This window comes from Penicillium digitatum, chromosome 2 (genome assembly GCF_016767815.1).
Source record: "Penicillium digitatum chromosome 2, complete sequence".
In the NCBI taxonomy this organism is placed as follows: Eukaryota; Fungi; Ascomycota; class Eurotiomycetes; order Eurotiales; family Aspergillaceae; genus Penicillium; species Penicillium digitatum.
Window position 1 is genome coordinate 3,075,921 of NC_089385.1, and position 24,699 is coordinate 3,100,619.

Here is a 24,699-nt window from a genome sequence, read left to right on the forward strand (position 1 = left end):
CGCTAATCACGGGGTGTTCCGGTTCAGTATGGAAGCGTTGGTGGGCTGTGACAAGGGGCTGGCGTGAGGCAGTCGGCCAGAAAGGTTCCGTCTTGGGTCCTGTGACTTGCGCGCGATAGTTGGTGAGGAGTTGCGAGCATTCTTGAATTTGACTTTGAGATACAGGGAGCGCAGGAAGCAATTCAGTGATGCCGTGGTGATAGTGTTGAAACAGACCGGGGCGCCGAGTGTCAGGCTCCACCAGAGCTTCCCACATTCCATACTGGCCAGTTGTCGATCTTCTATGTGACGGTTCCCAACACAGAATAGTTGGATTTCTAACACACTGGTCATAGTGTTACTGTGTTTCTTGCTAACGACTTTTGGCATTTTACGTCACTCTAAATTTTTCATGTCTAGATACAGCATTTGAAGGGTACTGTAGGCTGTGTTGTACATAATGCCGTCTAATCAAGAGCATTTGGAGGAGGTATGTAGATCACGGTCCATCAACACCGCAGACCACTCATTTGGAGATGGGCTGAGTCTCGCGCTCAAGCCACGAGCGGGTGAGATTATCTTCCCGGAAGAAGTGCTCTGTCTTCGCCCAGATCTCAGCGTGGTAGTCATTAACCCACTTAATCTCGGCGTCGCTCAAAAGCGACGGCTCAATCAGGTTGCGGCCAATAGGAGTCATTGTAACGTGCTCAAAGCCTAGCCACTGCTTGTCGCCAAAGTTGTGGGGGGTTTTAACTTCACGAGCCATGACAATGTCTATAAAGAATGGGATTAGCATTTTTCCACTATAATCACAGGCGGTATAACCCACTCTCGATTCGAATACCAAATTTGCCATCCTCGTAGTATCCGGGTTCTATGGTAAAAATTAGTTTGGAGCTGCTATAAATAGAGGAAGAGAGACAAACCATCTGAAATGACGTTTCCGGCTGCAATGGGGACCTCGGTATACTGAACCCGAGTGCCGATGCCAATAGGACCCTCGTGGACATTCTGTACAGAGATTAGCGAAACATAAGATGTTTGATCGGTGATAATACTCACCAGATAGGAGCCAACGCCATGACCTGTTCCGTGGAGGTAATCCAAGCCATCCTTCCACAAGTGCTGGCGCGCCAACACATCAATTGCAAAGCCACTGGTTCCCTTGGGGAACACTGCCATGTCAATTCCAATAGTTCCTTTCAGCACCAGCGTGAAAGCACGTTTCTCGAACTCTGTGGGAGTGCCGAAGTGGAATGTTCTCGTGGTGTCGGTTGTTCCATCGAGGTATTGGCAACCGGAGTCGCAGAGATAGATGGCATTGGGGTCGATGATAGCACAGCTTCCCTTCTCGGGGCTATAGTGGATGACGGCACCGTTGGGACCAGTCGAGGAGATGGTATCGAAGGAGAGACCGGCGAATAAATCATGCTTGGAGCGGATCTGTTCCAACTTGTCAGCTCCGTCGACTTCGTCCAAGACAGTCTTCTTGTTGACGAGTTCGTTCTCAAGCCAAGCAAAGTACTCGGTCAGGGCAGCACCGTCACGGATATGGCAAGCCCGCATTCCTTCGAGTTCGACTTCGTTCTTAACAGCCTTTGCATCCGCGACTGGGCTACGTGTCTCTTCGACCTGTCCTTCGCCACCAAGGCCAAGGCTGAGAGCCCAAGAAGCCTTGTTCGACAACAAAAACTTGGCGCCGTTCACACCCGCGGACTGGCTTTTGGTGCTGAGGGCTTTAGCGTCAGCAAAGATGGAATCGTATGGCTTGACGACAACATCTTGCCCCAAGTGAACCTTGACCTCTGGAGTCAATTTGTCATCCTCGACGTAGATCTCAGCGGTGGTGGGTGTAATCACGGCATAGGAGAAAAATACGGGGTTATAGGGAATACTGTTCAGAGTCAGTCTCCTGCCTAACGATGCATCTCGGTAAAGAGACTGTTCTTACTCGGTTCCTCTCAGGTTGAACAGCCAAGCAATCTCATCGAGCATAGCTGCAATAAATTAGTCACTCTGCAGAGCCGGGAAGTGTGTGAGGCAGTCGTACAAATGATAAATCCAGCCTTCTTCTTTGACTCAAGTTCCTTCCGCAGTTCGGCCACCTTTTCTTGGAATGCCTTGCCGGCATACTTCTCAGGATGAACGCGCACTTTTTCACTGGGACGCGCGGGGCGTTGCTCGCCCCAAACCAAGTCGACCAAGTTCTCTCGGACCCCTACCAGGGATGAACCGTTCTTCTTAAGGGTCTCTGCCAACTTCCGCGCACCAGCTATTGAAGATTAGCCCCACCGTGCCATTCCACCTCCGAAAAAAGCAACACTCACCCGCTGTGATCAGAGAGGGGTCGACGCCCACAGCTTTGCCTCCTTGGGCCTCCTCCGTGGTCCTATCAACAAGATCAGTTCCCGTACGGATCATTCCCCGTAACTGTCATCCCGTACCATTCCTGCCATGTGGGCACGCCTTCGACTCCACCCTTCAAGAGCAGCCAGTTGGAATCCAATTGTTTCGCGGCTTGGTTGAAGTACCGTCCATCGGTGGAAAGTGCGGCTTTGCTCAGCGAAATGATTGCAGTACCGGCCGAGCCAGAGAATCCCGAAATGAATTCTATGGAGATGTTAGCCAACGGTGTGGGCAAATTAAAAGGAAGCGGGGCAATTGTTGACCTCGGCGGGCATCGCATGGTGCAATGTACTCGGACTGGTGGCTATCTTCTGAGGGCACAACTATACGAAGCTGGTAAGTATAACTCAAGGTCTAAGCAACCCATGGAGATACAAAAATGATGTCATACTGTAAACATCGACCTTGTGCTGCTGCATCAACTGCCTCAGCTTTGATAGGCGTTCAGAGGTATCCACGGCCCCCATATCGACTGTGTAGAGTGGCCTGAAAACGGAGAAGTATCTTGGATGGGAGACAGGCCTTAGCGATCGCAAAGATGTCCAAAGGCGAATTGGACGGGAGAGGAGCATGGACACTGGTAGACTTTAAAGAGGTTCCTCCTCAACCTGTTAGCTTTTGAGAAGCTAAGCGAAGCCGGGGTTAAAGGCGTCAGGTAAGTGCACGATAAGCTAATTCCGTAGGTCGTGTGGGCTCCGTTTAAGTGGCCTTTTACCAGTGGAGAGGCCATATCGCGGCTACACACGGCTCGCTTTGTGTTGTCATGTTTGCACTGAACATTAAGTAATAGAGGGACTTTGGGATAATCGTACACAATCGCATTGTTCTTTCCAGCTTTTCTTCCTATTTGGGGGAACGGATCCTAAATAGCTTTTCAGCTCAATCAACGGTATTTTGCAAATTCTTTTAATGGCCTAGGCTAAGCTTGATATCCTTGAAGCAACGATGCTAGCGCCAATAGGCCCTGTGGCTGGTTACTTTGTGGTTTTGTGGTATAAAATAAAAACAATACTGTATCATCATCAGAGGCTAGAAATGAACGCGCCAGTCTCAGTATGTTGTAAGTAAAAGAAAGCCCAAGTTGAAGGAACTTGAGTGGAGACAGCTGGGGCGTCTTTCTGGATTCTTTTATTTCTCAAAGTCGTAGAGTCCATAGAAATGATAAGAAGCAAAATTCCGGGGGAGAAAATTGTTACGTATAACATAAGATGTTGTCCAGCCTGCTATTGGCTTGAGACTTTGTCCATGTATAGCTAAACCGGATAAGGTCACGTGCCTGGAAAGCAGAGGGCGAACCCCGCAGTCACCGCTTCACAAACCGCCTTAGAACTGATTGGCTAAGTGATGCAAACAATAGATTCTGCCCGTCATTTGCCCCGTGCTTGTATATGTCACTTCTCTTTTTCATTTTCACAACCACGCGTTTGCTGAGACGAAATGGCAACCTGGATGTCTGACGAGGGTCTTGGAGCCAGAGAGTCAATCTCGGAAGCTCATATTGTATGTGTGCCACGTCTATCTGTATGATCCAACGGCCAACAAAGAACCAGCTAGTCACCGAGCTCTATAACCCAGCGAACCAACGGGACCCCGCCAGAATTAATGAGATCCAGACGCGCCTCCAGCAACTCCAGAAGACTGAGAATGCATGGGCAATTGCTGACTCACTTCTACAAAATGAACACTCTGCCCAGCATCGCTTCATGGGAGCCCTTACATTCACAGTAAAGATCAATGTCTCATGGTACGGATAATCTCTCCGATCCGCACGACTTCGACCTCATCCTAATGTGACAAGTGATTGCTGATCCCGGGTATTATTAGGAATGAAATCAACCAAAATTCGGCCACAGAGATTATGCAGCATCTGATCAATCGGTTTGTTGCTTTGGCAACCAATGGTGAACAAGCAATGGTTGTGAGAAAGCTTGCCTCAAGCTTGGTCGCCATTTTCAGGCACCCTGTCACACCATGGAAACAAGCTATCTGGCAACTGGCCGCAAGCCTCGTTCACGGCGGATACGTATCCGAGGATCAATCACAAGCGGTGGATTTTCAGGAGCAGATACTGCCAGCTTTGAGCAAGAGTGGATCAGGTGCCCTACTGTTTTTCTCCATTGCGCTCGCCGAGGAGGCTCTCCGACTTGATTCCGAACCCCAGGAAGGGTCTGGAGACAGCTCTGCTGTACAGCGAGCCATACACAATGTAAAGGATGGGTTGCTCTTAGTTCAATTTGTTCTTGGGGAGATCATGCAGCACGCAAAGGTAGCTGGGGATGATGTGATTGATGTGGCACTAGCGGCTGAAGCCATGAATTCATGGAAGGTGAGTTAATCTCTGTTTTTGGTATTTCCGTCATGAAGAGCGCGATCGCTAATTTAAGTCTTACCTCGCAGACATGGCTAGGTATTCATGGGAATCGCCAACGCTCTTCTGCTGGAGATGTCAATGCATTGTCTGTGCAATGTGGCCAGACCGTCATTGAGACATTGAGGATACCCAGCTTGAGCGAGAGTGCAGCTTCTATTTTGACCCAAGCCTTTGAAAGCCGCCGCTGGGCGTTTGACGACAACTCATTGTGGCTTATATCTGAAATTATCGCCGATTCAATAGTAACAGTTCACATTGCTGCTGTGAGGAGTGGCGACGAAGGAGTGGAAAGCATGTCGTTTGTTGACCTTTTGATTGCATATGTCTCGCATTTGCACTTGGATCTCTTCAGCGATCCCATGACCCCACAAAATGCAGCGATCCTCACATTTGTCCACGGGATTTTCAAAACCCCTGGCTATGCTTCCATTGATGATCTCGGAACCCCACGTGTCTTGGAGTTCTGGAACGACATCGCAGAGAGTCTCCCTGATCAACTCGAAGAAGGAAGCTCCAGGTATGACTTGGTAAAGTCACATCTAGCTGAGGTTGTCTTGGGTCTTTCCAGCAAACTGCTATATCCCAGGTCGGAAGACTTGGAAGACTGGGGCGAGGAAGAGCGGAGTGAATTCGGTGCCTTCCGTCATGAGGCCTGTGATTACTTACTTTCAGCATACCCTGTTCTCGGTGTCGAACTGGTCACTGTCTTCCAAAGAAGCGCTTCGTCCTGCCTGGAAAGTCGGGACTGGCGCAATTTTGAGACTGCCATGTTCTGCATAGCTCAGCTCTCAGAAGCAGTAGATGAAAATGGCCATGCCGATCAGTGTCTCGATGCCATCTTTGGCAGCGATGCTTTTGCCAGGCTGTGCGCGGGTGGGGAGACTGGAATACCACTCAAGGCTCGTCAGACCCTGGTGGATTCATTCGGAAAGTACGAATCCTACTTTGAGCGTCACAGTTTGTTACTTCCGGGTGTTCTGAACATCCTGTTCGAGTCTCTCAACTTCGAGCTGTGTGCGCACACGGCTTCACGGTCGATATTGACTCTTTCAAAATCGTGTGCTCGTGTCTTGACGTCAGATCTTCCTGCATTCTTAGATCAACTGGACCAATTCAGAAGCAAGCCGACAGCAACTGTCTCCACCATGCCTAAAGTCCTGGAGGGAATTGCGACCATCATTCAGAGCCTGCCTAGTGACCAGGAAAAAGTACAGATGCTCGAGAGAATTCTCGGCTTCTTTGTTCAGGAAGCTAACACAGCACGGGAAGAGGTTACCGGTCCTGCTCATGAATTTGGCCGTCTACGCGGACACCTCGTGCTGAGCTGCATTGCGAGTGTCGGAAAAGGCCTTCGTTCAGAGAGTGAAGTCATCGATATCGAGCTCACAAAGGAAGGAAACCCATATCCTCCATCCTTCTGGAACTCCGGACCAGGCTCCGAAGCCCAGCGCCTGATTATGGAGGCCATGAGAGTTTTGATTGTCGATTTTCCCGTAGACAGCAGCATCATTGAAGCAGCCTGCGATATTTTGAAAGCTGGCTACACTGAGCGGGCTGGGCTTTTTGTCTTCCCGCCCTCTATGACAGTGGACTTTATCAAGAGCTTTCCCCTCGGCATCTCTGGAACAGATGTCATCATGGCGACCGCCTCTTCATTTTTGGCATCTCACGCTCGGCATGCGATGAATATTCGCAGTGAGGCCGAGGCACTCATCGATCATGTAGCCCAGCTCTTCTCCTCGATGCTCCGGGATGCGGATGTGTACGACCCCGAGACCGCAAATGCTGGTATTGATTTCCTTACACGCCTTCTACCAAAATACTACCCGATATTATTTACTCCTCTGAAGTCAAACCTGGGCGCAGAGTCTCCTCTCGCTGTGCTTCTTCATTTCACGCTTCACGCATTGACACGACCTGAACCACTTCCTCTCAGGGCTGCATCTGCATTCTGGATTGCATTAATAGATCTCCGCGGCAGCTCTACAGAAGAAATGAGCATACTCGAATCAGTCCACCAGGAGTTTATCCCACGCTTGTGTTACACAATCATTCAGCAGATCGCAGGCCGATGCGCAAGATCAGACTTGGTCTCTCTCAGCGATGCCTTGAGACGCGCTATTTTCAAAAAGATGGCAATGACGCGGCCGGCTCTAAAGGCTGCACTGGACTCTCTGAACGCTCAGGTCACAGATGCAAATGGACAACAAGTGCCGCTCCTATCGGCGCAAGACAAGTCGCGGTTCTTGGAGTCTCTCGCCATTGCTAGAGGCGGCCAGAAGCCGTCTCTAGATCTTGTGCGTTCCTTTTGGTTGAAATGCCGTGGGTTGAATTTCGATTACGCCCAGTAATGGAACTTGCGCATTGGTACACGACCTGATGATGGGGGTGCTTGGAGTTGATGGGTCCTGCAACTTCGGTGTTCATTTAGATATCCATTCGCATGACTTGCGCGGTGCAATTTGATTTATTCCTACTTGAGAGTTTCTAATTGCATTAATTTAAGTGCCAAAATTGAGAACTTTCCAAAATGTTGAACAGTTCAGCCGCCATGCATACAAAAAGGAATGGAACTGCTACTTCCAGAGGTACAAGATCCGCACCTAGACTCCTGTCCAGGTAGGATGCGCCACTGGATCAACCCCCCAACACGTCCTATCTTGTACCTGGACAAGAACAATTCCAAAAATCAAACAGCCAAGTTCAACTTGAGCACTCAAGAATCAGTTCATTTGATTGCGCGTGCTGTATGGTCGTGGCATCCTTCAGCTTTTCGGGGTACAACCCACCCGGGTTTCTGGCGAATGTCTCAACTTTCTAAACCCACACCATCATCCATGGATGTGACTATAAGACCCACTTGGCATTGACGTACTAGCTTTCAAAAAATCAGTGATAGACGATCTCATTTTCAATCGCTTCGTTCTCGTTGACATTATCGGGATGATTTGGCTTTATATTGCATCCACGAACGTTGGGCTCAAGTATTGAGATTGTGCCTATCCCAGATTCTACAGTCCGTGCTCAATCACTATCCTTCTAGCTACAGCACCGAGCAGATGCATCTCCTCAAGTAAACATCTGAAAGAACATCGAAAATAACCACCACATGCGCTATCCTACTGCCCTTGCGAGCTGGAATAGGAACCAAAAGATAAACAGTGAGAAGAGGAGAATCTAGAAAGCTCTATAGATGCACGGGGGAGAAAAGAAGGGTTGATATTGGAATAAGCGAATGTTTGGCACTGATGCAACAGATTCGACATAACTACCCTGTAATACATAGCTGGAACCTAGCACTACCCAACCGAGTACATACGATTCTTGTAGAATCTTAGGAGTGAGTAGTGGTCACGTGATATCGGAATTGTGATGCTACATCGAACCACCAATGACAGTTCAACGAATTGGATGTAGAAACTCAGGAAAGGTATCTCCAGGCATTTCCTCTAGCTCTAATCCCCGACACTGTTCTAAATTGTAGTCCAATAGGCCTGTAACGAATAGACATATCCAAGCAAGCCCCTCTCTGCATAGCTTCTCAAGCTCAGAGCGTACATTTATGCAAAAAACGTTATTTAGTCATCAGTGGCAGTTTGGCAGAGTGGTCTAATGCGGTTGACTCGAAATCAACTCTCCTCGGAGGCGGCGGTTCGAATCCGCCAGCTGTCGTTTTTACTTTTTTCTTGCTTCTATCATCCTCAAATTTGGGTTAATTATGGCAAGCCCATACCAACAACTATGTTCGCATTCTTTCAACAAGACCGAGTGGCCAAGCGATATCCTGAATTCGACCTCCTAGTGGAAAATAGTACATTCGGGATCCGAGTCGAGTCCTAGTGCTGACGTCTGAAGTTCATTTTTCCCCTGGGGTTTTTGTTCTTCAAAAGAAAGTCGTGGAGTTTATTGACATGCATGAAAAAGACTCTAGTTGACCCTGGGATCCAAGTAGGTAGAGGTAATAACGAACATTGGAAGCAAGCCTAGTCCAGTGTGTTGCCTTCAGCATTCTATCATTGATACCATACCAACACGCTTCAAGAAGATTGGCTCCAAAATGACAAACGATTCAAATCGTATAGCATATATGTCACGTTGGACATGTACTCATGGCTCATGTACAAGAAATCATGGGACGCAATGATCAAGGCTGAAACAAACTGACACAAAAGCAAATTTACCAACCGCGGCCAGCCAACTTGTCAGCTTCCGGCAAGTGCTTAACGTTGATACCTACCATGGCCTCACCAAGACCCTGGCTAACCTCAGCTAGAATCTTGGGGTCCTTGTAGTGAGTAACAGCCTGGACAATAGCGCGGGCGCGCTTCTTAGCATCACCGGACTTGAAGATGCCAGAGCCAACAAAGACACCATCGCAGCCCAGCTGCATCATAAGCGCTGCATCGGCAGGGGTGGCAACACCGCCAGCGGCGAAATTAACAACGGGTAGACGGCCGAGCTCAGCAGCCTGGCGAACAAGCTCATAGGGAGCCTCGATCTCACGGGCGAACGCGCGCAACTCAGGCTCGGCGTCCTGGCTAGCGAGGAGGATACCACGGGCACGACTGATTTGTGCATTGACGGTGCGCATGTGCTTAACGGCCTCCACGACATCACCAGTGCCAGCCTCGCCCTTAGTCCGGATCATAGCGGCGCCTTCGGAGATGCGGCGCAGGGCCTCCCCGAGGTTGCGGCAACCGCAGACGAAAGGGACTTTGTAGTTGTACTTGGTGACGTGGTATACATCGTCGGCGGGGGTGAGGACCTCGGATTCGTCGATGTAGTCAACGCCAATGGCTTCTAGAATCTTGAGGCCGGTAATTGTTAGTGTTGTCGTTACTTTTTTTATTTGCTTCCCGCGCCACCGGGAGATCTCCGTTCCCCCACCGTGAAGCTATCTACCCCCCTCCCCGCAATGGAGACAAAGATCACATACCTGGCATTCAACAAAATGTCCGATACGGGCCTTGGCCATGACGGGAATGGTTACGGCTTCCATGATCTCTTTGATCATACCAGGGTCAGACATGCGCGCGACGCCACCTTCAACGCGAATATCAGCGGGGACACGCTCGAGGGCCATGACGGCAGCGGCACCGGCTTCTTCGGCGATGCGGGCCTAGTGGTGAAACCTGTCAGTATTCTATACCAGATAGCATCAATTGCCAGAGAGATTATACCTGCTCGGCGTTCACGACATCCATGATAACGCCACCCTTCAGCATCTGGGCGAGGCCGGCCTTGACAGTGAAGTCATTGCCGGTGGTTCGGTTTGGAGCAGCCATTGTGATTTGAGTGATGGATAAAATTCGACAACGAAGATGAACAGAGGTGAATCGAAGTAAATAGGAATAAAAAGAAAACAAAGAAAAGAAGGTCCCAAAGGTGAGTCAGTAGGAAATACACTTTCCCCTCAAAGTTCCTTGCCTTAGGCCAATCACACTCAGAGCGCCCCTCGCCAGCATCCCTACTCGTCTCTCCGTCTTCCGAGGATACCCACCTCCCGGGTGAAGAACAGCCCACCGCTTGCTATCTACGAATTGGATCGAGAGTCGGGAAATTTGCTGTCACGTTACATTGGCTCTTGGCTCTTGGCTCTTGACCCTTGGCTCTTGACCCTTGGCTCTTGACCCTTGGCCCTAATGTAACTGCTAGATTCAATGGGTGAGATAACTTCGGACGGAGTGCTCCGTAGTGCATGACTTGCTACAATGTGGGGGCAGCTACATTAGGCAGTTCCATAGAATGATGCAGCGCCGTGGAAGTGACTCATCATTCACTGATACTACATATCCCAATCTGGTAGGTGAATTGCTTTGATTAGGATGCCGTGGCAGTGTGTCTGGCCATCAGCACACGAGTTTCGGTCATGCGTACGATGCAGGATAGTCACAATGCACATAGCTACATGTCCCTATCAACCTTGCATTGCATGCATTCCAGCTGCCCATGCATCTCCCAGTAGTCATAAGAACATAAGATACTAATAATGAATCTAACAAGTTAGATGTAAACGGCAAGATGTAAAAAAAAACCCCCCACCGAACTTCAGAGCCTCAACCCTTCAGATCCATTCAGGATGAGCTCAACTATACATGACGTCATCCGTTATCCTTATCGGCCAAGGGAGCTCATCTCCACCAAATCCGACTCTCCAACTCCCTTAATTGCAAGAGACAAGCAAAATACAATGTCTTTCAGAGTATTCACTCACCAACCTGCAACCCTTCTCCGCCTGGGTCTAGGCATCGGCATAGGCCTCTCCGCGGCCACTATGCATCCCTTGTCACCCTTCCGGGCCGCCCCAATGCAATGCCAGTACGCCGTGCCCCAACAATCTTTCAATAAAGATCCAAACTGGGCTGTCAATCCCGTCGAATCTGTAGGACAAAAGCAGATCCATTCGCGGCGGATTGGGCTGTTGAACGCGGAAACTATGCGCCAGGTTAGTTTGGGCAGTGTCTTGGGGCTTGTTGCTGGTGTTGGGTTGAGGGCGTTTTCGAAGGCTTTGGTTGTAATTTTGGGGATGGGAGTTGTTCTGATTGAGGTATGTACAAGCTTCTACCGGGAACTTGGACATTTGCTTGGCTTGAGTGTTTGGCTTCTAGATGGGTTAGACTTGGGACGGTGCGCTGATGCTTTTTCTCGATCATAGTTCGCTGCGTCCAAAGGGTACAACATCCTTCCGATCAACCGGATTCAAAAATATGTTAAGAGCGTTGATCTTCGTCGCGCTATGAGTGAGAAACGGCCGTTCAAGATGAGTTTCGGTGCTGTGATGGCGATGGCGGCCTTTGCGAACTTTTAGGCTCTTCTTGTTTGGTTAGATGGAGATCTAACGCTTACTTGTACATAGACTCGAATAATGCCAGGTTGGACGTAGCCAATTGACAAGCACGCAATTTAGGCCATGGGACATCCAAATAAGGATTGGTAAAATGTTCATTCGTACAGGGTATCATGAGTCTTGATCTTTTCCACACCAGATGAGGAGAGGAATCTACGCTACCCCAGTACCAGATCCTCTAGCACGCCCTCCATCTCATCGCGGGACAGTGGCACACCAAGTATCTCCATGCCGCTAGCATCCATGCGCGAAGTGATCATCTGGTGGTCGTGGAACTCCTTCAGCAAGGTACGGAACATCATCTCCGAAGAAGCGACAAACTCCTCCGTTGCCTTCTGGTAAAGCAGACGGAACTCGATGCCGGTTTCATCGCTAGCCTTCCCGCCACCTTCTCCCGCGCCTTCGTCGTCTGACTGATGACCGTCGTCCAGTAGAGTGATCAGTTCTGTCAGCAGGAGGCGGTACAGGTTGCGTGCATTCTCTGGGAGACTCTTGAGCACAAAGCCCACACCGTCTTTGCCACCAACGCGGCGGCCCTTGCGTCCAAGGAGAGTGTTGACCTCCTCGACGACGTCGGCCTCCGCTGAGAACGGTAGGAAGGTTGTACAGTCATGGAAGACGAGATTGAGCTGATCACGCAGACTGATATCCCACATGACCAGGAAATTGGGGGTATCGGCTGTGACCAGGAGACGAATGCGCGGTGTTGCAGCCAGACGGGCGAGTAGCGCTTGGTTGGCTGCGCGGCGGAGAGGTGGGGCGTCTATCGAGTTGATCAAAACTGTGACGGGCTCCTCATGCGACTTGAGCGCAGATTGTAGCAGTTCTAGGACCTCGGTTGGCTGTGCACCAAGCTTGGATGGTGCATCTTCGCCCATTACGGCTGTGACGATCGTGGCGAAGATTGATCGGATGGAGATGCCTGGTGTGTAACCATTGACTATTACAATGATCGGAGTCGTAGTGACCAACAAACGTTGGTTATAAACCCACTCCGCGAATTCGTCCACCAGTTTGCGCTTGGAGCCATAACCAAATAGGCAGATGTTGAACCCTTCATCGAACTCAAATGCCCACTGCGGGAAAGATCGGTGGTGCAAGGATTGTAGGTATTCCTTCTCTTCCTTGCACGGATCTTTGTATTGTCCAAGTTTCTCGAAATATTCTTCATGTGTTAACAACGGTACCTTGCTGAGGGTTGCGTTTGATGTCTTGACAGGACCAGCGCGGTTCTGGAAAAAGTATCTTTCGTGTGCAGGGAGCTCGCCTTCCGGGGTCGGCGAGCGTTTATTTCTCGCACCTTTCGGTCGTCCTGCACGACGCTTTGGTTGCTTTGCTCCCTTCTCAGGAGCCTCGTCTGCGCCTTCAGGTTCTATGCTCTCAGCCAGAGACTGACCCGCTTTCCCCGTATCCGGCTCATCTCCGTGTAAGATTTCTTCTGCTAGTCGTTCCGATCCATCCCAAGCTGCATCTTCGTCTTGCTCGAATAGTACTCGCGCGCTCTTCTTCCGCGCAGACCGGTCTGCATTTTTAACCCGAGATGGGGTCGCTGCGATTGCAGACTTGGGCTTGGTAGGCGTAGCAAACAAACCACGAGCCTTAGATCTTTGGGTCGGAGTTCTCAGCCCAGACTGTTGTAATGGCGTCCCGGAGACACCGTTGGCTTTTTTTGGTGTTGATTGACCCCGTCCTAATGGAGGAAGCTCGTAGGAGGCATCGCCGTTCGGAAGCGCGCCGTTGGGCGCGTGGCCGTTTACTGCGCCCGTGGATTGTTCTAGGGCCGTTCGTTTTCTTTTTGGAGTCGAGACAGGCGATTGGTCGCCGGCATCTGAGAGCTTACGCTTCATGACGGTCGAGTCAGATTACAGTCGCGTAGACGCGAAGGGAAAGGAAGTAACAGTACCATCAGATCCGGAGAATGTGCACAGAGTCAGGACGCAAGGGGCTTCTAAGGTTGGTAAATTCGAGATCTCGTAATTGCAGGGAGATGCAGGTCTGACACTGAAATGCAGGGCTTTATTTGGGGCTTGATTGGGGCTTAATTCGGGCTCGAAGTGCTTGAAGGAATTAAATTGGAGCGGATGGGTTTCTCCGACTCCGTCGCCAGCCTGGAGCCCTCGAGGTACAACGCCTGGAAGTATAACGGCAAGTGTGGACTACAACGCCTTGAACTCAACACAATCTGCGAGATTTTACCTCGAGCTAGCCTCATATACGTCATCTATGGAGTTTCTAGGTTATGTCGATTTATGCAAAGTAGCTTGATTTCTAGCTCAGAGACCTGGACTAGAAAAGGTGTGAACGTCATGTGAGCAGCTTCGCTGATTTATTCCAATTCTCTATTCGTGCCAATTATCAAGTAAAATTCAACTACTAGAAACGAAATCATCAATTTTCTCCCATATCTCAATAGCAGTGGGCTCTGAGCAAATTGTAGCCGAGTGGGGAGCTCCGGAGATCGGCCACTTTTTCCCTTCTCAAAGAGGTTTGACTCATACGAGCACCATCCCTTGTAAACAGCTAGTGTGTAGCAAGTCTAGCAACATAGACGAGACTCACACATGGTTCCAACGCCTCATTCTGCCACCATGGCCACCTCCCTCGCCCGCATGCTCAAGGGACAAGTCCGATGCTACTCCGCACCGCTGGACATGGCCATCCCGGCCTCCAAACAGCGTTACATCCCCACGACCGGCACCTACCCCAAGGGCTTCCAGGTGTCTGGCACCCATGTTGGTGTCAAGGCCTCCAACACCCGCTTCCCGGATCTCGCCCTGATCGCCTCCGACACGCCATGCTCAGCTGCTGCTGTGTTCACAACCAACAAGTTCCAGGCTGCGCCAGTGCAAGTTAGCAGAAAGACGCTGCAAAGCCGCAAAGGCAATGGCATCCGCGCTGTTGTCATCAACTCAGGCTGTGCCAATGCTGTCACCGGCAAGGGTGGTTTAGAGGACGCAGTGCAGATGGGAAGAAAGGTGGATGAGTGCAGCGGTGTTGAAAACGACAGCTCGTTGGTGATGAGCACCGGTGTCATCGGACAACGGTAAGGCTGCCATCCTCAATTGCATACATAATCCCCCCTCCCCACAACTAATAAAACATCCACCAGCCTCCCGATCTCCAAGATCCTCGACCGCATCCCAACAGCGCACTCAACCCTCGCCTCCACACACGAAGCCTGGCTCACTACAGCCCGCGCAATCTGCACAACAGACACCTTCCCCAAGCTCCTCTCGCGCACCTTCACCCTCCCCTCTTCCCCAGACCGCACCTACAGCCTCGCAGGCATGACCAAAGGCGCCGGCATGATCCACCCGAACATGGCAACACTGCTCGGGGTCCTCTGCACGGACGCAGCGGTCGAGCCTGCAGCGCTGCAATCGATACTGAAACACGCCGTGTCGCGATCCTTCAACTCGATCTCTATCGACGGCGACACTAGCACAAACGACACTATTGCTGTGCTTGCGAATGGCGCTGCAGGCGGCAAGACTGTGCGCGCGCCGGCCGCGTCTGCTAGCGCCGATTACACCGCGCTGCAGGGCGTTGTGACAGATTTCGCGCAGGAGCTATCGCAGCTGGTTGTGCGGGACGGCGAGGGTGCTACCAAGTTTGTTACTGTGCGCGTGCGTAATTCGCCGGATTACGAGTCTGGGCGACAGATTGCTTCGACGATCGCGCGCTCGCCGTTGGTTAAGACGGCTCTTTATGGTAAAGATGCTAACTGGGGTCGGATTCTTTGTGCCGTGGGTTATACGCAGGGTGTTGCGGAGGGGACTGTAGTTCCTGAGCGCACTTCTGTCAGCTTCCGTCCGGTCGATGGCAGTGAGGTTTTGCAGCTGTTGGTTAATGGTGAGCCTGAGGCTGTTGACGAGAAGCGGGCTAGTGAAATTCTGCAAAATGAGGATCTTGAGATCGAGGTTGACCTTGGTGGTGGTGAACAGGGGGCTGCTGGGTGTGGTGGTGAGGATGCGGTTTACTGGTTCTGTGATTTCAGTCACGAGTATGTGACTATCAACGGTGATTATCGGACTTGAAAGCGATGTAATTGAGCATTGTTAGCGAAAGAAACCAAGGGAATTAACCAGCTTGGGAGTAAAGGCTTCGGGAGGATGCCCTGAAGTTGCGAACAACAGCCGTTGAAATGCATATTTGTGTGAACGAGGTTGAGGATCATGGCAAGTTGAATATATGATTTTTGGTTTTTTAAGAAACTTATGGTTACAAAACCCTTAAACCGGGCATTTTTTCATCGCTGAGCACCGTCTATCGAGTGATATCAGACCCATATGACTTTGCACATGGACATAGGACGTTGACACGGTTGTGTCGACGTAAAGACAACCCAGGAAAAGGGGACCTAGGATGTTCATCGACAGGTTGATTAACCTGCACGACTGAATATCAATTGGTATAGTTCCAATTCAACCAAACAGACGGCGCCGATCCATTCACCCAAAAAGTATAAAAGTAGAGCGGACAGAAAAAAAAAGACAGAAAGTAAACGGAGAGGTTGCAAAGGACCGGTATAATCCCATGTCATGCTGCTCGTGAAAATACGGGGCAGTCCGTTTAGCTGCCGGGGACGAGACCCTTGAGACCAGCGCCAATATCACCCTCGCGGGCGGCAATTTCGAAGTAACCGTAGATGATGCTGTATTGAGCTGTTAGCTGGGATAAATACAAGATAGATGTCAGCGGAGGAACTTACGTGACGGCAAGAAGAATACCAGTACCGCTGCCGAGGGCACCCATAAGGTCAGAGGCGACGGACAGACCACCAATACAGGCACCACCGAAAGCAGCGGCAGTAGGAATAACGCGCTTCAGCTCCTTGTACATACTTTGCTCACGGTGACCTGACATGACGAGACCCTGGTCCTTGAGCTGCTTGGCAACGTCACGGGGAGCGGAGCCGGAAACCTCGATCCAGGTCTTGGAGAAGAGGGCGCAGGCAACAAGCATGAAGGTGATGTAGACAGCGGTGTGGATGGGGTCGAGAAGAGCTTCCTTAAAGTTGAGAGGAGGGGACATATAGTAAGCAATACCCGAGGCAGCGTAAAGCTGAGCAGATCCCTCGCGGGGCTCCCAAACTCCGAGAAGCTGAACCAGGATGTTCTCGGAGAAGCGCGAGTACAGCATCTGACTGATGAGGAAGATGTTGGAACACAAAGCGGACTGGAGCATGATAGGCATGTTGGAGGTGTAAAAGAGGCGAACGGGGTAGGAGCCGCGCATGCCACGCTGGCGGGAAGACTTGACGGGGATTTCAACACGGAAGCCCTGCAGGTAGATGACAGCGGCGAAAACGACAAGAGTAGCCAGGAGGTTCATGACGTTGGGCAGGTTCTGGCGGTAGAACGCCTCGTACAGGGCGCGTTGCTTATCGGGCCAGGTCAGAAGAAGGTGGAACAGAGCGATGATAGCCCCCTCGAACTCGGGGCCACGGCCAGTGTTGATGGTCGTGGGGGAGAAGGCCTTCCAAACAATCGACTCGCAAATGTTGGTGGCAATGAAAAGGGAGATACCGCTGCCCAGACCGTAGCCCTTCTGGAGAAGTTCATCAAGCAGAATAACAACAAGACCAGCCACGACCAGCTGGACAATAAGGAGAACACAGATACCGGCACCGAGGTCACTGGGCTGGCCGTATAGACCAGTTAGGACGTAAACACAGGCCTGGCCGAAGGAGAGAATAATGGCGAAGAGCTTCTGAGCGGTCTGGTAGAGCTCACGATCGGTCTTCAAGTCGAGGTTAACATCAATGAGGTGAGTACCGGCAAGGAGCTAGAGAAGAATCTCCGTCAGTACAATTACCGCGAATAAAGATTTGATGGTGGTCTGGAATCGCATACCTGGAAGACCATGCCAGAAGAGATAATAGGGGTGATACCCAGCTCCATGAGAGTGCCCCGGTTACTGGCCAGCATCATACGGAGCCAGTACAAGGGATCCGAAGTGTCCGAGGAGACAATGCCGTAAAGAGGCATCTGACTCATAACCAGGAAGATCATCAAAGTCAACTGTAACGTAATTTCATTAGGATTCAGGCCGGCTTCGCGGAGAGAGCGGATTCAGGGCGACATACACCAGTCCACATCAACTTCTGGTTGAAGGGCACCTTCGTCTCAGGAGCTGCCACCTCCGGGAGGAGGGGCGTGAAGGGCTTGATCAAGTCAAGAAAGCGTACTATATTGCTCCATCAGCATTTTGACGATCAATTGAGGCCGATTCGAGGCGGATTGTCGCGACCGCGTGCGAGACGATGATTTGGGGACTCACGGCCGCTCATGGTGGCTATCTTCCTCCCAATCCGTTAAAGAAGTAAAGAAAGCTGGAGTTTAAAAACCAGCTAAAGGAATGGAAGTGAAATACTAAGAAAAGAAAAACAAAAGGAGAAAGGTGAAGTTGTCGAGAAGATGGGGGGAGGAGGGAAGAAGAAGACAGAAGACGTTCGCTGGCCACTTTTCACTTCCGCGCTAATTAAGGCCACTTGGTCTTCGCCGCAACAACCAACTTGGTGACTCCCAAAAAGAAATGGAATCTTTTGGCGATAAATACTATACCAAGCTCTAATTCAATTCTCCCGACTCAAATTATTTCCGGCTATTCTTGCAAATCCGATGTGTTTGTGCACCCCCAAAAACAAGGCTCCAAGCTATCCCCACAATCCAGAGGCCACGGTACTAACTACGCGATCGGGACAGCTAGGGGTCCAGGGTCTATAACGTATGGGGTAGTTATATGAAATGAAATTGGTATCCATACACAAAATAAATTTTCTCACTGCTTTAGTCATATAAATAAAATGCCGGCATTCTGTAAAGAGTGTAATATTACCAAATGAAAATCAGGAAAATCTACTGTCAAGGTCCAACAAGACCTAGGCAATCATCAATGACCACCTCCAGCTCTCCCAGTCGTGTCTTTAGGCCCCGGTTCTCATCTTGCAGAATACCCATAACACTCCAGGCCTCGGAAGCGGGTACACCATAGCAGATGTTGCAATTAGAGGCGTTGCTGTTACCACCGGAGAAGGAGCTCCCTAAACGGGTTGAAGCCAGACCCTTCAACACCCGATCATATGCCGATGAGCGCGTACTAGTGACCGTGGCCAGGTTCTTCTGGATTGCAGCTGTTGGCAACGGGCCCGCCGGCGTAGACAGGGCAATCTGCGACATGTTGGGAGACGGCGCTGTCAGCGTGGAGGTGGGAGACTCGACACCCTCACGCTGCGAGAAGATGCTATCCGCAACGCTTTCGTCACCGGACTCGAAACCTGAGTCACTGGTGAAGGTGCTGTGGCTAGCACGCTTGCCTCCACGCCGAGGAGTTTGGAGCGCCGTGGAAGGCATGTCGTCATCGGGATGCACCATACGCATCGTATCACTGCGACTGCGGGATTCTTCAGTCTTTCGCATTTGTCTCTCTTGCTCCAACTTCTCGGCCATGGCCTGCATGGCTTTCTCCTGGTCAAGCACCTTGGCGGCCATGCCGTCCAGTTGCATCCTGAGGTGATCGACTCTGGAGCGAGTTTCTTGGAGCTCCTCCTGATTTTCATTTTTGTCTGCTAAAGCTTGGTGCATGGCAAAGGTGCGCTGCTTATAGGCCTCCTGCATGCGTCGTAGTAATTTGTCAGCATGATCTCGTAGGGCATCCAGTGCCTCATCGTTGGTATCGTCGGATTCAGGTATCGACAGAGCGGCAGTGATGTCAAGGTTCAACAACTCGTCATCTGCTGGTTCCGGGAAGTTGGGTCTGTTCGGTTGTCGCCGCAGACCGAAGAATGAGAATCGAGTCGCCGGGGTCGAGCTCTGCCTCTTATGTGACATGGATGTTGGAGCTGGGCGGGAATCCAATCCGATCCCATTTGAGGCACCGTTGGGGCCCATTTTCAGTCCCAACTCAGCTTGACCTGATTTCCCCTGGAACCAATCTGACAAGACCCTGGCTCTTGCTTCAAGTTTCTTCTTCGGGAAGGTTTCCATCCAAGGGGTATTCTTCGAGCCTGATACGGTGTCGTCGATGCCCTGTTCAAATAGTTGGGGTCTCGTAATGTATTCGGTGTTTGCCCGACGATGTGAAGGCGGATTTTTAAAGAGATTTCTTGAGGTTGAATGGACTGACGATCTTGGGGGCGTCAAGGCAACGGTCTCGTGAGATTGCGTGCCATCGGAATGCAGGGTGACAGGTGCATGAGAGAGACCGGGAGACATGTTCTGAGGGGTTATTTCGACAGAACAAGCAGGCAAGATGGAAATGCCACGTCGATTCAGGCCCAATGTGACGTCTGTGTGCTACCTGGGGGGGGGATTCGCGGTAGGGGAAAGGTATGAAGGCCGATCAAAGACGAAATGGACCCTTGTGATCTATTCAAAATGCAAACGAAAAAGGGTATAGGTAGTTTCAAGAGTTCTTTAATGTTTCAGAACGTTGAGTTTGCGGTTTTCGAGGACTTGAAACCAAAGCAAATCCTAAACACGAACTGGCAACAGGAAAACAAGAGGCTGGGGGAGATGAAATAGCGGTGGCTGAACGGCCTGGAGCTCTCTCCACCTCCATGATCCACCACATCTTTCTTTCCAATCCGATTGAATATAGCAAAGAGCAATCCCTCCCACTAGACTTCTTTCGAGTTTGACACCGTCATCGACTTGATTTTTCCCGCTCCCGCCGTGCATGGTTTCGGCTGCACGAGGACCCGCGTCATTGCACGTTTTCTGCAAATCCCAGCATGGCTCCTAACGGTCTGAAGCATTTATCTAATGACTTGGCAACGCCCGATCAACTGTCAAACTCTTCATCCTCGATTGATAATGTCCCACCTGACCTCGAAACCTCCATCCGTTGTGCGGGCGCCCAGCTCACTCAAACTGCCGGGGTTCTCCTACACCTGTCGCAAGATATAATTGCTCAGGCAGTCGTGATCTTCACGCGTTTTTGGCTTGGCACTGACGGAGGCAGCTTGCGAATCTACTCAGTCAAGGTAAAACCAGCCCCAGGAATTCTATCATTTTCATTCTGATCCACTAATCGGAGCAGGATGTATCTGCCGCAGCCTTGTATCTGATGGCTAAGCTTTCCTTCCAACCAACCTCCCCACGCTCCGTCCTGAATGTCTACACATTCCTCCTGTCTCAAGATGCCTCGCCTTTGTGGTTTGTGAGGCAGAGCGGGGCTCCTGAAACCCCTCCATCCCCCGAAACGTACATCCTTTCCGAGGGAGGATACCAGTCCGCCCGGCTGGTCCTCCTCCGCACCGAAACGATTATCCTCCGCACTCTTGGTTTTGATACACATGTCGCTCTACCACACACCATTGCGTTGACATATCTTCAAACTTTGGGTGTGGCGAAGCCCGCTGTGGCTCAACGAGTCATTGAGCACCTCAATGCGGCACTACTCTCACCCCAGCTTCTTTATGTCACTCACCAGCCAAATGCCCTGGCTGTCGCTGCCATATACCTCGCTGCACGCGAGGTGGAGGTCAAGCTTGTGGATAGCGAGTGGTGGGAAGTCTTCGATGTCGATCGTGAAGAGCTGGGCTTCTTGGTCGTAGGCATGAAAAGTACAGAAGGCTTTATGCGGGCGGAGGTCAGTCGGTGGAAGAGCAGAGCTATTCCAATGATAGTAAATGAAGTGGATGCCGAAATTGAGCGACGACGAATGATGGAGGAAGGTGAATGAATGGGGCTTTGATTTTCACTAAGAACAGGAGATTCCAGGATTCACAGTCTCCTGGGAAGGATGTTCTGGTAGAAGATAGCAAGCTATCCACTAACCCTTCTACTACAGGGTGCTAGGGGCACTAGCTATCAACCTGAGATCTCACACCCAGAAGCTTGCGAGATCCTGGCCTATACCCAGAAGGAATCCCAGCAACACCCAACGCTGGACGGCCTTGTTTCTGCAGATAGAGCCAAACTTGCGGTCAGAAAACTAGCTGTTTCTACAGCATTGGGTAATCGCCAGGGAGTTCCGCGGCTTGTTCAACTGAACCTACATGTTGTATAGCATATCATCTCTCTAACAGTAACATTTAAAGTAGATGTATCAATGCTATTCCAAGATTCAACTCACAAGACAGTTAGGTAGATTGATGATCATAACAAAATAGATGCTTTCATCCTACTCCACATGCTTCGCTTGAGAAACACTCTCAACAGCCTGGTGATTGTGTCCTCCAATAGGCCTCCACATTCAGGACATTTCGCTAGCTGCATCGGCATACCACATTCGCCAATGGCAAATTGAATCAAAATAGAAAAGAAAGCTTTTTGTCTGGCTAGGGGAACAATTTGAATTTTTTGGTAACCCAACTCACCGTATGTCCGTTGGTATAATTGTACCAGTCCTCAGAGCTCGCCACCATGTCTCCTCGCCCGCCAGCGATGGCAATCTTGATAAATACAAGTTCCTCTGGTGTGACCTCTTCGTATCAGGAACCTTCAGATAACCGACTCATTTCCTGAGGTTTCTCTTGAAGCACCTCATAGCTGCCCAATTGATTGCATCGATTCAATCGGCAATGAACTCACGTGTCGTACTCCTATGGTTGTCACGCAATGCTAGCCCTGTGCTCTTCCGTCTTTTCTTGATCTGTTATATCGGCTGCGAGTTCTGGATAAGTGCGATCGTACCATTGCTATCATGCAAATCATTCGCATGCTTTAACAAATGCAACGGTTGCCGTGAGTATATCGTCCATCACATCTCGATTGATGACACGATTGCATCGTTTGATTATAAACTGACGAAGGGGGGGGGGGTTCAATTAAGGCACGATGGTATTATGCGAGCAAGAGAGGCAGAACATCCTAAAGGCTGTCGAACTTGCCAGATCCATCCCTTGTGTACACTTCATCTATGCCGACTATGTTGTGGGCCGTCGATTGACTCACTGGTCAAGACATGATTGCATTCAAGCACGACAATTGGATTCTCATGGATGATTTTAGAGTAAGACGTCTATTCTATGAAATCTAGACTAGCGGCTAGCTTGTTACCGCATTCTCGATGTAGACCACTTCGAAAGTCTTCTCCACAAAGGCTTGAGCACTGATGGCGGTTACCCGCTCTGCCTCAGCCTTGAGACCACCTGAGGTTGATAGATATTACATCAGCAAGGCATTATCACGTGCATATCAGTTCACTCACGCGGGGCAGATCATGTGCTCCACCGCTTATCATTTACCATCCCTCCACCGCTTTTTTTGGTATCTCTTCTCTTCACCCTTACCTGTGAACGCAATGAATATCCTACACTCTACACTGTCAACTTGGCGGGACCGCTTGGCCCCAGTATCGCGCACTTCCACCTTCCGTAACACCGGCCAAATTACCCCAGAGGAGTTTGTTCTCGCCGGAGATTATCTAGTCTACAAGTTCCCCACATGGTCATGGGCCGACGCATCAAGTCCGGCAAAACGTGTATCCTATCTTCCAGATGGCAAACAGTTCTTGGTGACTCGTGGAGTACCATGTCATCGGAGACTGAACGATAACTTTGCCGGAGATGCAGGGCTCGAGGATGAGATTGTGAGGGATTTCCTCTCGGGTGGCGACGGCGGCGAAGGCATAGCAGCTAATGATGGAGAGGATGGATGGTTGCGGACTGGTGGTGGTCACAACGCTGGGGCAGACCGTGATAAGCAAGAAGCTCGGATTCGTGACGTGCGAACCGTCGATGAATCTGGGAATCTGGGCGAGCAGGAGGATGATGATGATATTCCCGATATGGAGGATGAAGACGATGACGAGGAAGCCATTATCCGAGAGATAGATGACCAGTCAGGGACTCAGTGAGTGCCAATTTCTTTGTCTTCAACTGCACCTTGATCTGTTTTCTAATCTATGACTCGTTATCGCCCTAGATCGCTCCGCACTTATACCCTTTACATTACCTACTCCAACTTCTACCGCACACCTCGCCTCTACCTATCTGGCTATTTATCGCCATCCGAACCACTTCCACCACATTTGATGATGGAGGACATCGTCGGTGACTACAAAGATAAGACTGTGACGCTAGAGGACTTCCCATGGTTTGAGGGCAGCGTCAAGATGGCCAGTGTACACCCCTGCCGCCACGCCTCTGTGATGAAGACACTTCTGGATCGTGCCGATGCCGCACTCAAGCTCCGCTGTGACAAGCTCAAGCAGACACAGTCACGCGAGGAAGCAAACCGTGTTCTCCGGGTAGGCGGCGGGCTGGAGGGCTTGGTGGATGAGACGAAGAACCTGTCGCTCGGAGACTCCCATAATGCACAACCTGGCGGGGACGAGTGGGAGATGCTGCAACACGACGAGGAAGAACAGGTCGCCATCCGGGTAGACCAGTACCTAGTCGTCTTCCTCAAGTTCATTGCCAGTGTGACGCCGGGCATTGAGCATGACTTTACGATGGGGGTATAATCTCTTTAGATTGGACTTAATCTTGTTTTTTTTTCTGGCCCTTCTTTCACCGGTAGCGATATTCCTCGGCTCCACTCGGCTGGATAATAGGTGGGAGCTGGCGACCTGCTCCTTTGTTCTTGATTTTCGAAATGCGAGATGCATGACATGACATGAATTTGGTGTTACTCTACTTCTGGGCATGCGGGCGTACGGATAATTTTGCTTCCCTCTCCTCCCGAGTTGCTTTTGCTGTGTATCATCTTCGGTGGCTTTGGGGAGTTTTCTATGGCAAATTTACTATGATCTGTGAATATTCCAGAGTAGATGTATTGCATCACGAGGTCAGAAATAAGCCCCTAGCGTCATAGAGGTCAGACCAGGGGGTTTGGAGCTTGGCTAGATGCGCCAGATTGACGAATAACACCAACATGTGCCCGAGGAACAAAAGTGGATGTGTACGCTGTCTGATTTCTGGGGCTGCAGAGTGTGGCTTTGCAGCAAAGTAGGGTTCCCCCAGCTCCTTTCCCAACTCACACCGGCACTTTCTGTTTAATTCCTGAGGTCAGCAGTTTCCTCTCGGGCTTCATCTTGTGAAGGTGGCTACACATAATGGAAGACGCTGTCAAGGATTCCATCAACCAGGTCGATGAGATAACAGGGCTCATCGGTGCCCTTGTTCTTCATTGTTCCCGCAACCTGG

At 50.6% G+C, this 24,699-nt stretch overlaps 11 protein-coding genes and 1 non-coding gene across 12 annotated transcripts; 6 read left to right on the plus strand and 6 right to left on the minus strand.

The window, feature by feature from the left end:
- Window positions 1–6: 6 nt before the first annotated feature.
- Window positions 7–261, minus strand: Pdw03_7121 (uncharacterized protein; the record flags this gene model as incomplete). The annotated part of the gene is made up of 1 exon (XM_066101563.1): window positions 7–261. The coding sequence occupies one exon, from the start codon at window positions 259–261 to the stop codon at window positions 7–9; it is 255 nt and encodes an 84-aa protein (XP_065956646.1).
- A 244-nt stretch (window positions 262–505) lies between these two features.
- On the minus strand, window positions 506–2,852 carry Pdw03_7122 (putative Xaa-Pro aminopeptidase P; the record flags this gene model as incomplete). Its single annotated transcript, XM_066101564.1, has 10 exons — window positions 506–753; window positions 809–853; window positions 906–990; window positions 1,042–1,873; window positions 1,931–1,976; window positions 2,030–2,251; window positions 2,307–2,368; window positions 2,424–2,589; window positions 2,649–2,708; window positions 2,777–2,852. The coding sequence occupies 10 exons, from the start codon at window positions 2,850–2,852 to the stop codon at window positions 506–508; spliced, it is 1,842 nt and encodes a 613-aa protein (XP_065956647.1).
- A 970-nt stretch (window positions 2,853–3,822) lies between these two features.
- Window positions 3,823–7,107, plus strand: Pdw03_7123 (Importin 13, putative; the record flags this gene model as incomplete). The annotated part of the gene is made up of 5 exons (XM_066101565.1): window positions 3,823–3,885; window positions 3,936–4,129; window positions 4,210–4,711; window positions 4,783–5,273; window positions 5,343–7,107. The coding sequence occupies 5 exons, from the start codon at window positions 3,823–3,825 to the stop codon at window positions 7,105–7,107; spliced, it is 3,015 nt and encodes a 1,004-aa protein (XP_065956648.1).
- Window positions 7,108–8,346: 1,239 nt separating this feature from the next.
- Pdw03_tRNA75 lies at window positions 8,347–8,428 on the plus strand. The gene has a single exon. It is a non-coding gene; the product is annotated as a tRNA-Ser (tRNA).
- Window positions 8,429–8,933: 505 nt separating this feature from the next.
- Pdw03_7124 (Pyridoxine biosynthesis protein pyroA) lies at window positions 8,934–10,041 on the minus strand (the record flags this gene model as incomplete). Its single annotated transcript, XM_014678730.1, has 3 exons — window positions 8,934–9,563; window positions 9,693–9,875; window positions 9,937–10,041. The coding sequence occupies 3 exons, from the start codon at window positions 10,039–10,041 to the stop codon at window positions 8,934–8,936; spliced, it is 918 nt and encodes a 305-aa protein (XP_014534216.1).
- A 905-nt stretch (window positions 10,042–10,946) lies between these two features.
- Pdw03_7125 (FUN14) lies at window positions 10,947–11,564 on the plus strand (the record flags this gene model as incomplete). Its single annotated transcript, XM_014678729.1, has 2 exons — window positions 10,947–11,303; window positions 11,412–11,564. The coding sequence occupies 2 exons, from the start codon at window positions 10,947–10,949 to the stop codon at window positions 11,562–11,564; spliced, it is 510 nt and encodes a 169-aa protein (XP_014534215.1).
- Window positions 11,565–11,761: 197 nt separating this feature from the next.
- Pdw03_7126 (Origin recognition complex subunit 2, putative) lies at window positions 11,762–13,509 on the minus strand (the record flags this gene model as incomplete). Its single annotated transcript, XM_014678728.2, has 2 exons — window positions 11,762–13,444; window positions 13,507–13,509. The coding sequence occupies 2 exons, from the start codon at window positions 13,507–13,509 to the stop codon at window positions 11,762–11,764; spliced, it is 1,686 nt and encodes a 561-aa protein (XP_014534214.2).
- A 682-nt stretch (window positions 13,510–14,191) lies between these two features.
- On the plus strand, window positions 14,192–15,640 carry Pdw03_7127 (Arginine biosynthesis bifunctional protein ArgJ, mitochondrial; the record flags this gene model as incomplete). The annotated part of the gene is made up of 2 exons (XM_014678727.1): window positions 14,192–14,646; window positions 14,713–15,640. The coding sequence occupies 2 exons, from the start codon at window positions 14,192–14,194 to the stop codon at window positions 15,638–15,640; spliced, it is 1,383 nt and encodes a 460-aa protein (XP_014534213.1).
- Window positions 15,641–16,175: 535 nt separating this feature from the next.
- On the minus strand, window positions 16,176–17,895 carry Pdw03_7128 (Protein transport protein Sec61 alpha subunit, putative; the record flags this gene model as incomplete). Its single annotated transcript, XM_014678726.1, has 5 exons — window positions 16,176–16,257; window positions 16,315–17,390; window positions 17,459–17,626; window positions 17,692–17,792; window positions 17,886–17,895. The coding sequence occupies 5 exons, from the start codon at window positions 17,893–17,895 to the stop codon at window positions 16,176–16,178; spliced, it is 1,437 nt and encodes a 478-aa protein (XP_014534212.1).
- A 574-nt stretch (window positions 17,896–18,469) lies between these two features.
- On the minus strand, window positions 18,470–19,819 carry Pdw03_7129 (transport protein SEC61 subunit alpha; the record flags this gene model as incomplete). The annotated part of the gene is made up of 1 exon (XM_014678725.1): window positions 18,470–19,819. One exon carries the CDS (start codon window positions 19,817–19,819, stop codon window positions 18,470–18,472), a length of 1,350 nt encoding a protein of 449 aa, XP_014534211.1.
- A 518-nt stretch (window positions 19,820–20,337) lies between these two features.
- Pdw03_7130 (Cyclin, putative) lies at window positions 20,338–21,290 on the plus strand (the record flags this gene model as incomplete). The annotated part of the gene is made up of 2 exons (XM_014678724.1): window positions 20,338–20,589; window positions 20,646–21,290. The coding sequence occupies 2 exons, from the start codon at window positions 20,338–20,340 to the stop codon at window positions 21,288–21,290; spliced, it is 897 nt and encodes a 298-aa protein (XP_014534210.1).
- A 1,563-nt stretch (window positions 21,291–22,853) lies between these two features.
- Pdw03_7131 (Autophagy-related protein 3) lies at window positions 22,854–24,017 on the plus strand (the record flags this gene model as incomplete). Its single annotated transcript, XM_014678723.1, has 2 exons — window positions 22,854–23,404; window positions 23,477–24,017. The coding sequence occupies 2 exons, from the start codon at window positions 22,854–22,856 to the stop codon at window positions 24,015–24,017; spliced, it is 1,092 nt and encodes a 363-aa protein (XP_014534209.1).
- Window positions 24,018–24,699: the final 682 nt, after the last annotated feature.